The 12,060-nt window shown below is 41.5% G+C and overlaps 1 protein-coding gene across 2 annotated transcripts in view; it reads right to left on the bottom strand.

Moving 5' to 3' along the window:
* rnft1 (ring finger protein, transmembrane 1) overlaps positions 1 to 5,921 on the bottom strand; it is a 37,182-nt gene extending 31,261 nt beyond the window's left edge. The window contains exons 1-3 of one of the 2 annotated variants that reach the window (XM_052036010.1): positions 5,822 to 5,921; positions 3,784 to 3,876; positions 3,188 to 3,675 (exon numbers count right to left, since the gene is read on the bottom strand). In XM_052036010.1, coding sequence (XP_051891970.1) covers positions 3,188 to 3,650 — 463 coding nt within the window. In that variant the 5' untranslated portion in view covers positions 3,651 to 3,675; positions 3,784 to 3,876; positions 5,822 to 5,921. The remainder of the gene's footprint in view (positions 1 to 3,187; positions 3,676 to 3,783; positions 3,877 to 5,821) is intronic. The other variant, XM_052036009.1, reaches the window with a different exon arrangement.
* Positions 5,922 to 12,060: the final 6,139 nt, after the last annotated feature.

Raw genomic sequence — 12,060 nt, 5'->3', positions numbered from 1 at the left:
ATGTTTTCTGAAGGGCAATAAGACCCAGATACCCTTGTGCACCAATCAATGAAAGTTAAGCATATCGATGCAGCAGGCAGTTAAGAGGCAAATGGTATGTTGACCTTCATAGTGAGAGGAATTAGTACAATAGAGGGGATGTCTTACTGCAATTGTACAGGGTTAGATCACGCCTTGAGTATTACGTGGAAGCTTTGGTCTCCACATCAGATAAAGGTTGTTCTTGCTATGGGGGGAGCGCAGCAAAGCCTCACCAGACTGATTCCTGGGATGGTAAGACTGACACATGAAGAGATATTGGGACATTTGGGCTTATATTCACTAGAGTTTAGAAGAATGAGAGAAGACCTCATTACAACTTATAAAATCCTGACAGGTCTTGACAGATAGGAAAGATGTTCCCAGTGGTGGGGAAGTCCAGAAACATAGGTCACAGCTTAAGGATGGGGGTAGGCCATTTAGGACTGAGACAAGGAGAAATTTCTTCAGCTAATGAATGGCAAAACTGTGGAATTCTCCACCATAGAACAGAGATGCAGCCAAATCATTAAATACATTCAAACAGTTAGATATAGTACTGATGGATAAAGAAATCAAGGGATTTAGGGAGAAAGCAGGAACTGGGTATTGAATTAGGGATGATCAGCCAAGATTATAGATGGCAGAGTGGTTCAAAGGACTGAATGGGCAACTGTTGCTTCTAATTTTTGATTTGGTTTCTATACTCAAACATTTTGATTAAGTAGCAACTACATTGAGAAACTTGTAAAATAATCACAATTTTTAAATTCATAGCAGGGATGCGTTGCTGCTGAGATTGCCCGAGTCTAATGCCTATCCCCAACTTTGAAGTGGTGACAGTGAGCCATTTTACTGAACCATGACTGGTCTTAAAGTGAAGGTACTCCTGTATTAGGATGATGTGCAACTTTTGTTGTGAATGTGTGACTTTTCCTTGTGCCCGCTGCTCTTGTCCTTGGGTGGTAGAGGTCAATTGTTTGAAAAGTGCTGTCAAAGAAGCCTTGCTGAGTTGCTTTGCTAATGGAGAGAGTAGATGTTTAATGTAGGGGATGGGGGTGACAATTAAGCAGGCTACTTGGTCCTGGATGTTGTTATGTTTTTAATTTTTTTTAAATGGCGGAAAGCCTTTAGTATATCAGGAACACCCTGGCTCTGACCTGCTCTTGCAGCCACAATATTTACTTATTAATTCAACCAAGTAGAATTCTGATTAATGGTAATCCTCAGGATTTTGGTAACAGGAATTCACAAATAATTTAATCAAACTTCAGTGGGAAGTGATTTGGCTCATTCTTGTTAGAGATGATTCACACTCTGGCACTTGAGTGGCTCAAATATCTTTTTGCCACTGGTCCAGAGCTTGTTGCATGGGAATAGACATTTCATTTTCTGAGGAATGTGAACAGAATTGAAGACATCCAATTATCAGTGAACATTTCCCCTTCTCATCTGATGGTATTGGTGAATAAACTGAAGATTGTTGGGACTAACCTAATAAACTGGAGCTAAGATAATAGGACTCTAACAAGCACAACCATCTTTACTTGCAGCAAGTTTGATTCCATTCGCTCACAAGTTTTTCCTTTGACTGCCATCACTGGCAGATTTTCTGAATTACTCATGTTATTTCAATTAATAATCCAACACTATTTTAATTTTTTTTAATGTTACACAGTAGTATACTAAATTTACCAGCATATCCAATGTGTTTAAAGGGAGCACAGAAAATAGGACCCCAATGTTTAAAGGGAGAGTGAGAACAAAACCCTAATGAGCCAGCTGCCAAATCACTCTGATAGTGTGTTTTTTTTTAAATCTGAAATTTAAATTTTTTTTAAAAAAATCTACAGCATGGTAACAGGCCCTTCCAGCCCAACGAGTCCACACCGCCCATTTTAAACCCAATTAACCTACCCATACGTCTTTGTAATGTGGGAGGAAACCGGAGCACCCGGAGGAAACCCACGCAGACATGGGAGAACGTACAAACTCCTTACAGACAGCAACGGGAATCGAACGCTGATCGTTGGCACTGTAATAGCATTGCACTGACTGCTATGCCACCTATCAGAGTTTTACTATACTTGGATGGAGGCAGTGCAGAGAAGGTTCATTGGGTTGATTCCTGGCAACAAGCAGGTGACATCCAAATAGTGGTTGAGCAGGTTGTGCCTATACTCATTGGAGTACAGAAGAATGAGAGATGATCTTATTGAAACAAGATTCAGAGGGGCTAACCACGTTGATGCTGTGTTTTTTTCCTTGTGAAGGTATCTGGACCTCTGCAGCTTTGGTTCAGAATAAGGAGTCACTCATTTAAGACAAATGAGGAGGGATTTCTTCTCTCAGAGAATTGTGCCTCTGGAATTCTCCATCCCAGAGAAATAGGGAGGCAGACCCATTGAAAGTATGCAAAGTGGAAAATAACAGATATTCAAACTACGAGGGAGTCATGCATCAGTTGGGGGGGGGGGGGGGGGTGGAAGTTGAGTGTTCTTGTGTTCCTATCCACCACAGACTGTTTATAGCCCTATACTACCATAATGAACCATGAAAACTCTGGAACCTTGCATACTGTTTCCCTGAATATTCACTGAGAAGAAACTTACAGAACAGATGCTAGTTACTAAAATGAATTATTCAATAGTGATTCAGAATTTGTGGTTCTGTACATTTCAGAAAATCTGCACTATTAAATGTTGCAAATTTGTACAAAATCTTTTTCTGAAGTTACAATAAATAGACTCAGGGCTGAAGAACCACTTATTTATAATCAACTGAATTCACAACAATTTTTTTTTGAAAAGGGACAAGCCTTGAACAGTTATTATGATGCTTCGCATAACAGAATTGCAGAACAGCCTTGCAGATCAGTACATCAAAAATTGGGTCTCACCTCCCTCTAGTGACCTTGCCAGAAAAAGCCTCATTTAAGTCTAATGGCTACTGGTGCAATGATCCAGCAGGTTCTCCTGAATTTTAATTAAACAAATAATTTAAAAAATACACCCGAAATTCTGTGGGAGTTCCCACCACATTACCTCCCGTCAGAGGAGATATGGGACAATATTTAGAATCTCAGGGCTGCAGAATAAAGGGTTTCAATGTTACAATCAATATTTTTTTTCTAAAAAGAGTTAGTGGGCTCATGAAATATTTTTCATACCTAGAGCATGCTGAAAAATCAGTTTGGCACAAATGATGACAATATATGGGAGACTCCTCTGAAGCCAAAGAAAGATGTACCGAAGTTCTGAGAATGAGCTCGAGTTGAGTTCCCTTTCATCCAGCTCAGATCTTTCTCCTGCAGGACCCTCCGTCCTAGCGTGAGAATGCAAGTGTGAGTGCATATGCGAATGAGAAGAGTTTGCATGCTGGGGTCCTACTCCAGGTCGCCTGCTCTGTTCTTCAGATGCATCCATCTGAATTTGAACAACTTCTCTGGAAGGATGTGACCCACTCTCTGGAGCCCCAACAAATAATTCAGGATGTGAAGCTGCACTTTCCCCTGCTGTTCCAGTTTGCAGCTGCATGTGGGGTTGGCTGATACCAGTGTGCACAGTGACAAATTCGTTCTGCATTTCAGGTCCTACTGACTGGCTGTTCAGAATCCCTGGTCCGTGCAGCATTCTAGAGTTCTGGCTCGAATGTCTCCTATAAAGTTAGAACCAAGTCATCGCATTAGTTTCATCAACAGGAAGACTTGACAATTTAACTGCAGAAGTAGTACTCTTGATAAGCTGATTCCTTTCATGTTCTTACCTTACTGCTGCCTAGAAGGTAAATACCTGGTATCTTCCCACACTCTCAACTGGTTTCTAGGGAGCACAAGGGACACCCCAGGCATGGCTTCTCCTAACCGCATTCAGAGAAGACAAGTCATCCAATTTGCATTTCTCTGTCATAAAGTTGATGCAACCTTAATGTTATCCTTATTACTGTTATTCAAATTCTAGTCAGACGCAAAGTAAATGCCAGAGATTTTAGGAACAATGGGATCTTGGTGTGCAAGTCCATAACTCCCTAAAAGTGGTAAAACAGGTGCATGCTATAGTAAAGAAGGTATTCGGCATGCTTGCCTTTGCAAGCCGAGGAATGGAGTATAAGAATTGGGACATCATGCTGCAGCCGTACAAAACATTTGTTACACCACACTTGGAGTATTGTGTACAGTTCTAGTCACCACACTACAAAAAGCATGTGGTAGTAATAGAGAGAGCACAGAAGAGATTCACCAGGATGTTGCCTGGAATGGAGAGCCGTAGATTTAAGGAGATTGGATAAGGTTGGTGTATTCTCACTGGAATGTAGGAGACCAAGGGTGACATTATAGAGGTTTACAAAATTAAGAGGGGCATATATAGGATAGATAGTCAGGGTCTTTTTCCCAGGGCACAGGGGATCTATAGCTAGAAGGCACAGGTTTAAGGTGAGAAGGAAGAACTTTAGAGGAGATTTGAGGGGTAAATTTCCCTCCCTCCTGCCCCACAGGTTGGTGAATATCTGGAACGAGTTTCCAGAAGCTGGTAGAGGCAAATACAATTACAACATTTAAAAGGCATTTGGACAGGTAATTAGATAGAAAAGGCATAGATGGATATGGGGGCTAATGCAGAAAAAATGAGATTAACATAGATGGGCAACATGGTTGTTATGGATAAGGTAGGCAAAAAGGGCCCATTTCTGTGCTTTACGATTCTATGATACCCCAATTACAGGAGTCCATCTCCCATCAAAATAAAACTATGCTCTAGTCATCACGTACAATGTTCATTGTTTTCTTTGTAAAATCATAAAACATTTTGATATTCAACTTTGGCTCAAAAGTAGAAAAGTTCATCTCACTCGAGGAATCCAAGAACAATAATCACCAAAAGTTAACTGCTTACTTTAAAATCATTTTGCTATTTGTGGAGAGGGGGAGCTGGCCATGCCCAAACTGATCACCTCAATTTCCTGCAGAACAGTGTTCATAATTCAATACTAGTTCACCAGCTACGCAATCCCTTGTAGTTGAGTTCTTTCTCTTTGGGTAAGAGTTCCTCTGCAACATCTAAGAAATATCACATGGTTCTAAAGATGGTATAGAAGCGATTTGCTTGAAAGATTCCTTGATGGGGTAAATATCAAGGTTAGAATGAAGAAAAGGGGGTTGTTCTCCTTGGAGCAAAGGCAGATGACAGGACATGTGACAGGATGTACAAGATTATTACAAATTTAAATAAGGTCAATAGAGGCATGTCCATTTACAGATATGGAGCCACGGCAACGGGCTCAAAGACAGAGTCACAGAGTAAAGAAGGCATTCGGTTTGCTTGCCTTCGCAGGCCAAGGAACTGAGTCCAAGAGTTGGGACATCACGCTGTAACTGTACAAAGCATTGCTTAGACCCCGCTTAGAGTATTGTGTACAGTTCTGGGGCGTACAGACGGAGAGGAAGAAAGTGAATTTTATTACACATAGACACTGGTTAAGACCTGGAGCTCATTACCTACAACTGGAAATAGACTGAAAAAGTTCCAAAGGGGATTTGCTTAGGAATTTGAGGGAAAATAACATACAGGGCAATGGTGTAACAGCGGGCAGCTAAGGCTCATGAGATTGCCCTATAAAGTGTGGGCAGAGCCTCCCCCCTGCGCGTCTGATACCCGAGGCCTCAGTCAAACACCTTCCACACCCACATCACACGCTCGCCCCCACCGCGAAACTGGACCCCCCACAACCAAAGCCAAGGTAAAGTGTGCGCAAAGCGCCGGCCAGCTGCCGCCCGCCGCCACTGCCGAAGTCCCCGGGTAATTACCTGTCATTGTGAGGCCGGAGCTTCATGCTGGAGAGAGCCCAGCGCCCACCCGCCGCCTCCCTCAGCCCGCTGCAGCCATTTCCTCCGCCACGGTCACAAACCCTCTCGGAGGAAGTCATAGGTTAAAGGTTACACCTATAGCCTCAAACATTTAAATGTACGCGTTTAAAAAGCACAGCGAAGCGTTGACTGGAAAACTAGGTTTAATTTTTGGCGAATAATATTGTCCCCTTTGTGTTTAAAGTATTAAAATATTTTACTTTTGATTGAATCTGACGCAATGACGTTCGACGTCGCTTGGTTGCTGTAGCAACGGGAGCTGTGAGCAGGTAAACGCTGGAGGTTTTATTAGATTAACACACTTTGTTAATGTGACTTCCAAAGCCTACTTTATCGGGGTTTTTTTTTGGCTATACTGTTAAAATTCCAGTTTTCCTGAGAGACCGTAAATTTAAAAGCTCCAGGTGTAATCTAATAAGAAAGATTTGCATTTGTGGGAGACAAGTTAACGTGGGCGGGATGTCACCAAGTACAGCAAGCACTGAAGTTTTCTTTGGCGTTGCGGTTAGAGTATGGACATCGCAGCCGCCAATTTTGTGCAAAAAAAGAACCCACAATGTTATAATGAATAGATAATCTGGTGATTGAGGGGAAACCATTGGCCCCAGGTCGCCTTTGGGATCTTTTATATTTACCCGAGAGGATTGACATCGTTTCTGTAATGGAACAGCTCCAACAATGTAGCTATCCCTCAAAACTGCACTGGAAAACCAGCCTGTATTTTTGTGGTCAGTTCTGTGCAGCGGGACTTGAACCCATAACCTTCTTACTCAGAGGCAAGAGTGCCACCAACTGAACCACAGCCGACACTAATTACAATAATAAGCTGAGAGAGTGTTGTGGTTTCAGAAGTTTCTGATGAAAAATTACACACCGGAAAATGGCATAACCTGTCATTTCACTTCTTGTAACTATTGTCTTACTTAGTTTGCACAAGCCTTGATTTTCAACATTGGCTGCCATGCCTTCAGCTAACTGAGCAATGAACTCTGGAATTCCCCCCTTAAGACTCTCCATCTAATCCACCTCATTTCAGTTATTCCTCAAAATCTACCACTTTGAATTTCAAATTCAAATTTTTGTTTTTAAATACTTCTACCCTCACCTTGCCCACTCTCCCTACCTCTGCAAATTCTTCCAGCTCCTCGAGATCTCTGTGCCCTTCAGTTCTGATTGCTTGTGCTTCCTTGACTTCCTTCACTCCAACATTGGCTGCCATGCTTTCAGTTAACTGAGCAATGATCTCTGGAATTCCCTCCTTAGGACTCTCCATCTAATCCACCTCATTTCAGTTATTCCTCAAAATCTACCACTTTGACCATGCTTTGATCATTTCAAAGAATGGTAGAATGATTAGTTCACAGAAGGAAGCCATTTGACCTGTCACTTTATGTGACATAATGTCAAAATGTGTTTAATTTTTGTTTTTTTGTGCAGCACCTTAAAACATTTTTCTTTGTTATTTGATGCAAAGTATTGTTGTATTTCCATCAATGTTTCTCTCTTAATATTTTACTCATTTTAACTCATTCATTCAGAGTAAGAAAGCAAATTGCTGTACCATTAAAATGATCCTAGATTGATATTCAGATTCAGATCAGTTTATTGTCATATACACCAGGGTGCAATAAAATTCTTTGCTTGCATGAAGCTCATAGATTAAACAGTATACCTACTTTCCTAAAATTTCTTTTTACTCTTATTTATTCTCTCCACCTTTCCTCATCCCTCTCCTCCCCACTCCAAACAAAAGCTTTGGCTCCATGCTTGACTTTGATTCCATGGGCACTGTCCATATTTCAAGTGTATCCACTGAATGAGCTGATATATCCAGGTGGAATCAGGAGGTCAATCTGGAGTGTATTGCAGCAGAAATTGTTGCATTGCTCCTGAGATTTTTATTTCCTTTCCTGAGGCTATTTGTAGTGTCATTATTCTGCCATCCCTTTGAGCTCACTTTATTCATCACAGAGTGGAGATTAAGCCAGATATCTTCCTGTTCTCCAATGATGCAAAATTAGGAAGCAGGGAAGACAAAAATATTTAAACCGTCACTGAAGTTGTTGCAAAAGTTATCACTGAAGATGTTTTTGTTTCCTATAAGCACCCAAATGGTGTTAAAATTTAAAGCATAGTTATATTGTTCCAAGATTAACTCAATCTAAAAATGGAACCTGTATGTTTATGGTCTGTGTTTTAAAATCCTCATTCTTATTTTCAAAATGTTCCATGGCTGCATTATCTATGAAACCCTGTTCCAATTCTGGCCATGTATATATTTTCATCACTTTATCATCGGTGCCCAGCAGTCTAGACACAAACACTAGAATTCCTTTCCTAAATTTCTTCGCCTGTCTACATCTCTATCATCTCTTAAAATGCAGCTTAAAATCTACCTCATGCTGATCCTAATATCCCCTTGCATAGATCAGAGTCAAATTTTGACTGATAATGTTCCAATGAAGTGTCTAGGAATGATTTCAAACACTAAAGATGCTATATAACAGCACTGTTGTTTGAGTATAGCTGAACCATTCATTTGATAAATCCATGGTATCAGTGGAAGAGTTTGTAAGTGTTTAACATAATCACATATTAGGATCAGAAGGAAGAAAATTCTGCATTAACAGCGATATTCCAGAGACGCTTCTGAAAGGTCTCACACATAAATACTGTAATAACCAATTAATTAAGGCACACTAACACAATGTATCTGAAAACCAATTGTCACCTTTAATCATTTGTGCATTATTTAGCTAGAGAATCCTTTTTTTCCATTCTTTTTCATAATTTGGAGGTCCATTATACTACATTCCTTAAATCAAAGCTAACTTTTTCCTTTTGATATTCCAGTTCGTGTCCAAATATCAGAAGTTATTGATGACAGATGAGTACCTCAAGAAGCACTGCATATCATCTGGGGACTAATATGAATTGCCATCCCTTCAAGATGGATTGGCTAGACTCAAGCTTCCAGGCAACATTATACCCTGGGAAACCATGGCACAAGGTGAAGATGTGACTGGATTCTTCTTTAAAATTTCATTCAGGCATTTAAACATTATTGGAAAAGTGTTTTTTAAATTTCAAAATATATTTTATCATATAAAATGTAAATGTAATATAGAGCATTGAGGTCAACATTTTCATATAGCTATATTATTACTTAACATTAGCACATCATCAGTTATTGTTCCTTTTCAATCTTAAAGCAAGTAGTTCACAGGATTCTAACACAGATCTCAGCTAGTAGTGTGCAATGGTAGGAAGCCCTGAACTGTGGCTATTCCCCATAAAGTCCTTGCAGTGGCTGCTCCCAGCTTCAGCATGTCGCTTGGCATATAGTTGTGGATTCTTGAATATGTCTGTTTGCAGCATTCAGTTGTGGACAATACTTTGCACCAGAGGATGCCTTTCACTATGTTAATGGTTTTCCAGCAGCAGTTGATATTTGTCCTGGTGTACATCCCTGGGAACATTCCATACAGCACAGAGACCCGTGTTATGCAGCTGTTCAGGACAAGCCTCGACAAATACTCCTGCATGTCTTCCTAGACATTCTTGGCATCTAAGGAGCGAAGCGGCAGTCTCGCTTCCAGTGTAACTGTCATGAAGGCAGCCTGCGGTGAGGCCAATATGCTCATCATACACAAAAAATCTGATGGAAAGGGCATGAGTCATGACCAAATGTGCAACATATTCATGCTTGTTTTAAAATTTTTAGTGATGAGGTATACTGCTCAATGACTTTGACCGTCTGCTTGCAAACCACCCCATACAATCCAGCATCTTCTTTTCCTGCAGGGCTCTGATGACATCTCTGATGACAGACCACTGTCTCACTGATTTGTGATCAAGAGTGTTCTGCATAAAATGTATTACATGGAACGGCTCAACTAATATGAACAATCCGAGGGAATGTACCCAGACCCATCCTTCAGGTCACTGTGGATACCTACACTTGGTGTTGGCATACCCAAGGTCTCTGCATAGTTTGATGTAGCCTCAAACAAAGGTAGCCATCAGAATGAGGGCCATATTAGGTACAATTCTTCCCCCTATTTCTAAAGGTTAATTTGTTACGGTTCTGCAAGTCTGTTCTATTGTAAAGTTCCAGATGAAGTAGAGAAGGTCTCAGGTGATTGATAAAATACATTTGTGTGATATAGGTCACACCTGCCAGGTACTGCAACAATGAGAGCACCTTGCACCCAATGACGAGGTTCTTTCATGTGAATGTCAGTATACGAGTTTTCTCTTTACCTTAACTATACACTCCACCCAATTCTAAGTATATGTCCCAGCTCCACTAAAGCATATTGCTAGCACTTTAAAGTAATTGGACCTGATAGTATGACCAGCTGCCAATGACTACCACCTGGTAGCTCTGACATCCACCATCATGAAGTGCTTCGAGAGGCTGGTCATGGCACACATTAGCTTCAACCTCCCAGACAACCTCAACACACTGCAATTCGCTTAAGACCGAAATAAGTCTAAGGTGGATGCCATCTCCCTGACCCTACACTCATCTCTGGAGCATCTGGACAGTAAAGACACCTACATTAGACTATTGTTTATTGACTACAGTTCCATCTTCAATACTATAATTCTAAGCAAACTCATCACCAAACTCCGAGACCTGGGACTCAACACCTCCCTCTGCAACTGGATCCTTGACTTCCTGACCAGCAGACCGGAATCAGTAAGGATAGGCAGCAACACCTGCGCCGTGATTATTCTTAATACTGATGCTCCACAAGGCTGTGTTCTCAGCCCCCTACTCTACTCCCTATACACTCATGACTGCGTGGCCACATTCTGCTCTAACTCCATCTACAAGTTTGCAGATGACACCGCCATAGTGGGCCGTATCTCAAATAACAATGAGTTGGAGTACAGGAAGGAGATAGAGAGCTTAGTAACATGGTGTTATGACAACAACCTTTCCCTCAATGTCAGCAAAACAAAAGAGCTGGTCATTGACTTCAGGAAGGGGGGCGGTGCACATGCTCCTGTCTACATCAATGGTGCTGAGGGCGAGAGGGTTGAGAACTTCAAGTTCCTAGGACTGAACATCACCAATAGTCTGTCCTGGTCCAACCGCGTAGATGCCATGGCCAAGAAAGCTCACCAGCATCTCTACTTCCTCAGGAGGCTAAAGTAATTTGGCATGGCCCTGTCAATCCTCACCAATTTTTATCAATGCACCATAGAAAGCATCCTATCTGGATGCATCAAGGCTTGGTATGGCAACTGCTCTGCCTGTGACCAGAAGACTCTGCAGAAAGTTGTGGACACAACACATCACAGAAACCAGCCTCCCCTCCATGGACTCTGTCTATACTTCTCGCTGCCTCAGTAAAGCAGCCAGCATAATCAAAGACCCCACCCACCCCAGACAGTCTCTCTTCTCCCCTCTCCCATCGGGCAGAAGATACAATAGCCTGAAACCACGTACCACCAGGCTCAAGGACAGCTCCTACTCTGCTGTTATAAGACTATTGAATGGTTCCCTAGTACGATAAAGTGGACTCTTGATCTCATAATCTACCTCGTTATGACCTTGCACCTTGTTGTCTACCTGCACTGCACTTTCTCTGTAGCTATTACACTTTATTCTGCATTCTGTTATTGTTTTACCCTGTACTACCTCAACGCACTGTGTAATGAATTGATCTGTATGAACGGTATGCAAGACAAGCTTTTCACTGTATCTCAGTACATGTGACAATAATAAACCAATTCCAATTCCAAAGAACATGGCCTTGCTTTTGTTGTGGTTCACTTTGGCCCCCTAAGCCAAAACTGGTTGTAGGTGCAGACTGACAGTGATTCCAAGCAGAAGCTGGTGACATTATCCATATATAGGGAGGCTTTGATTGACATTTCTCTTATCACCACATCCTTTCCAATGGCAAAGGGCTCTCTGTAGCATACATACAAGACAGAGGAGGGAGGTCAACTTTACTTAATTCCATTTTCAATCAGGATGTTTTCTGTTTCCCTCACTTTGATTACAACTGTGCAACAGATACTTGTGTATAGCAGTCATATCCACTTATGGATTCCTTCCCCAAATCCCAGTTTGGAGAATATGTCCATCATATGTGTGTGCAAAATTCCGTTGAAGGCATTCTCCTGGTACAAGATGGCGAGAGAAATGTCTAGCCTTCCAC

Source organism: Pristis pectinata, chromosome 21 (assembly GCF_009764475.1).
Source record: "Pristis pectinata isolate sPriPec2 chromosome 21, sPriPec2.1.pri, whole genome shotgun sequence".
NCBI lineage: Eukaryota > Metazoa > Chordata > Chondrichthyes > Rhinopristiformes > Pristidae > Pristis > Pristis pectinata.
This window is presented reverse-complemented; position numbering and strand designations above follow the sequence as displayed.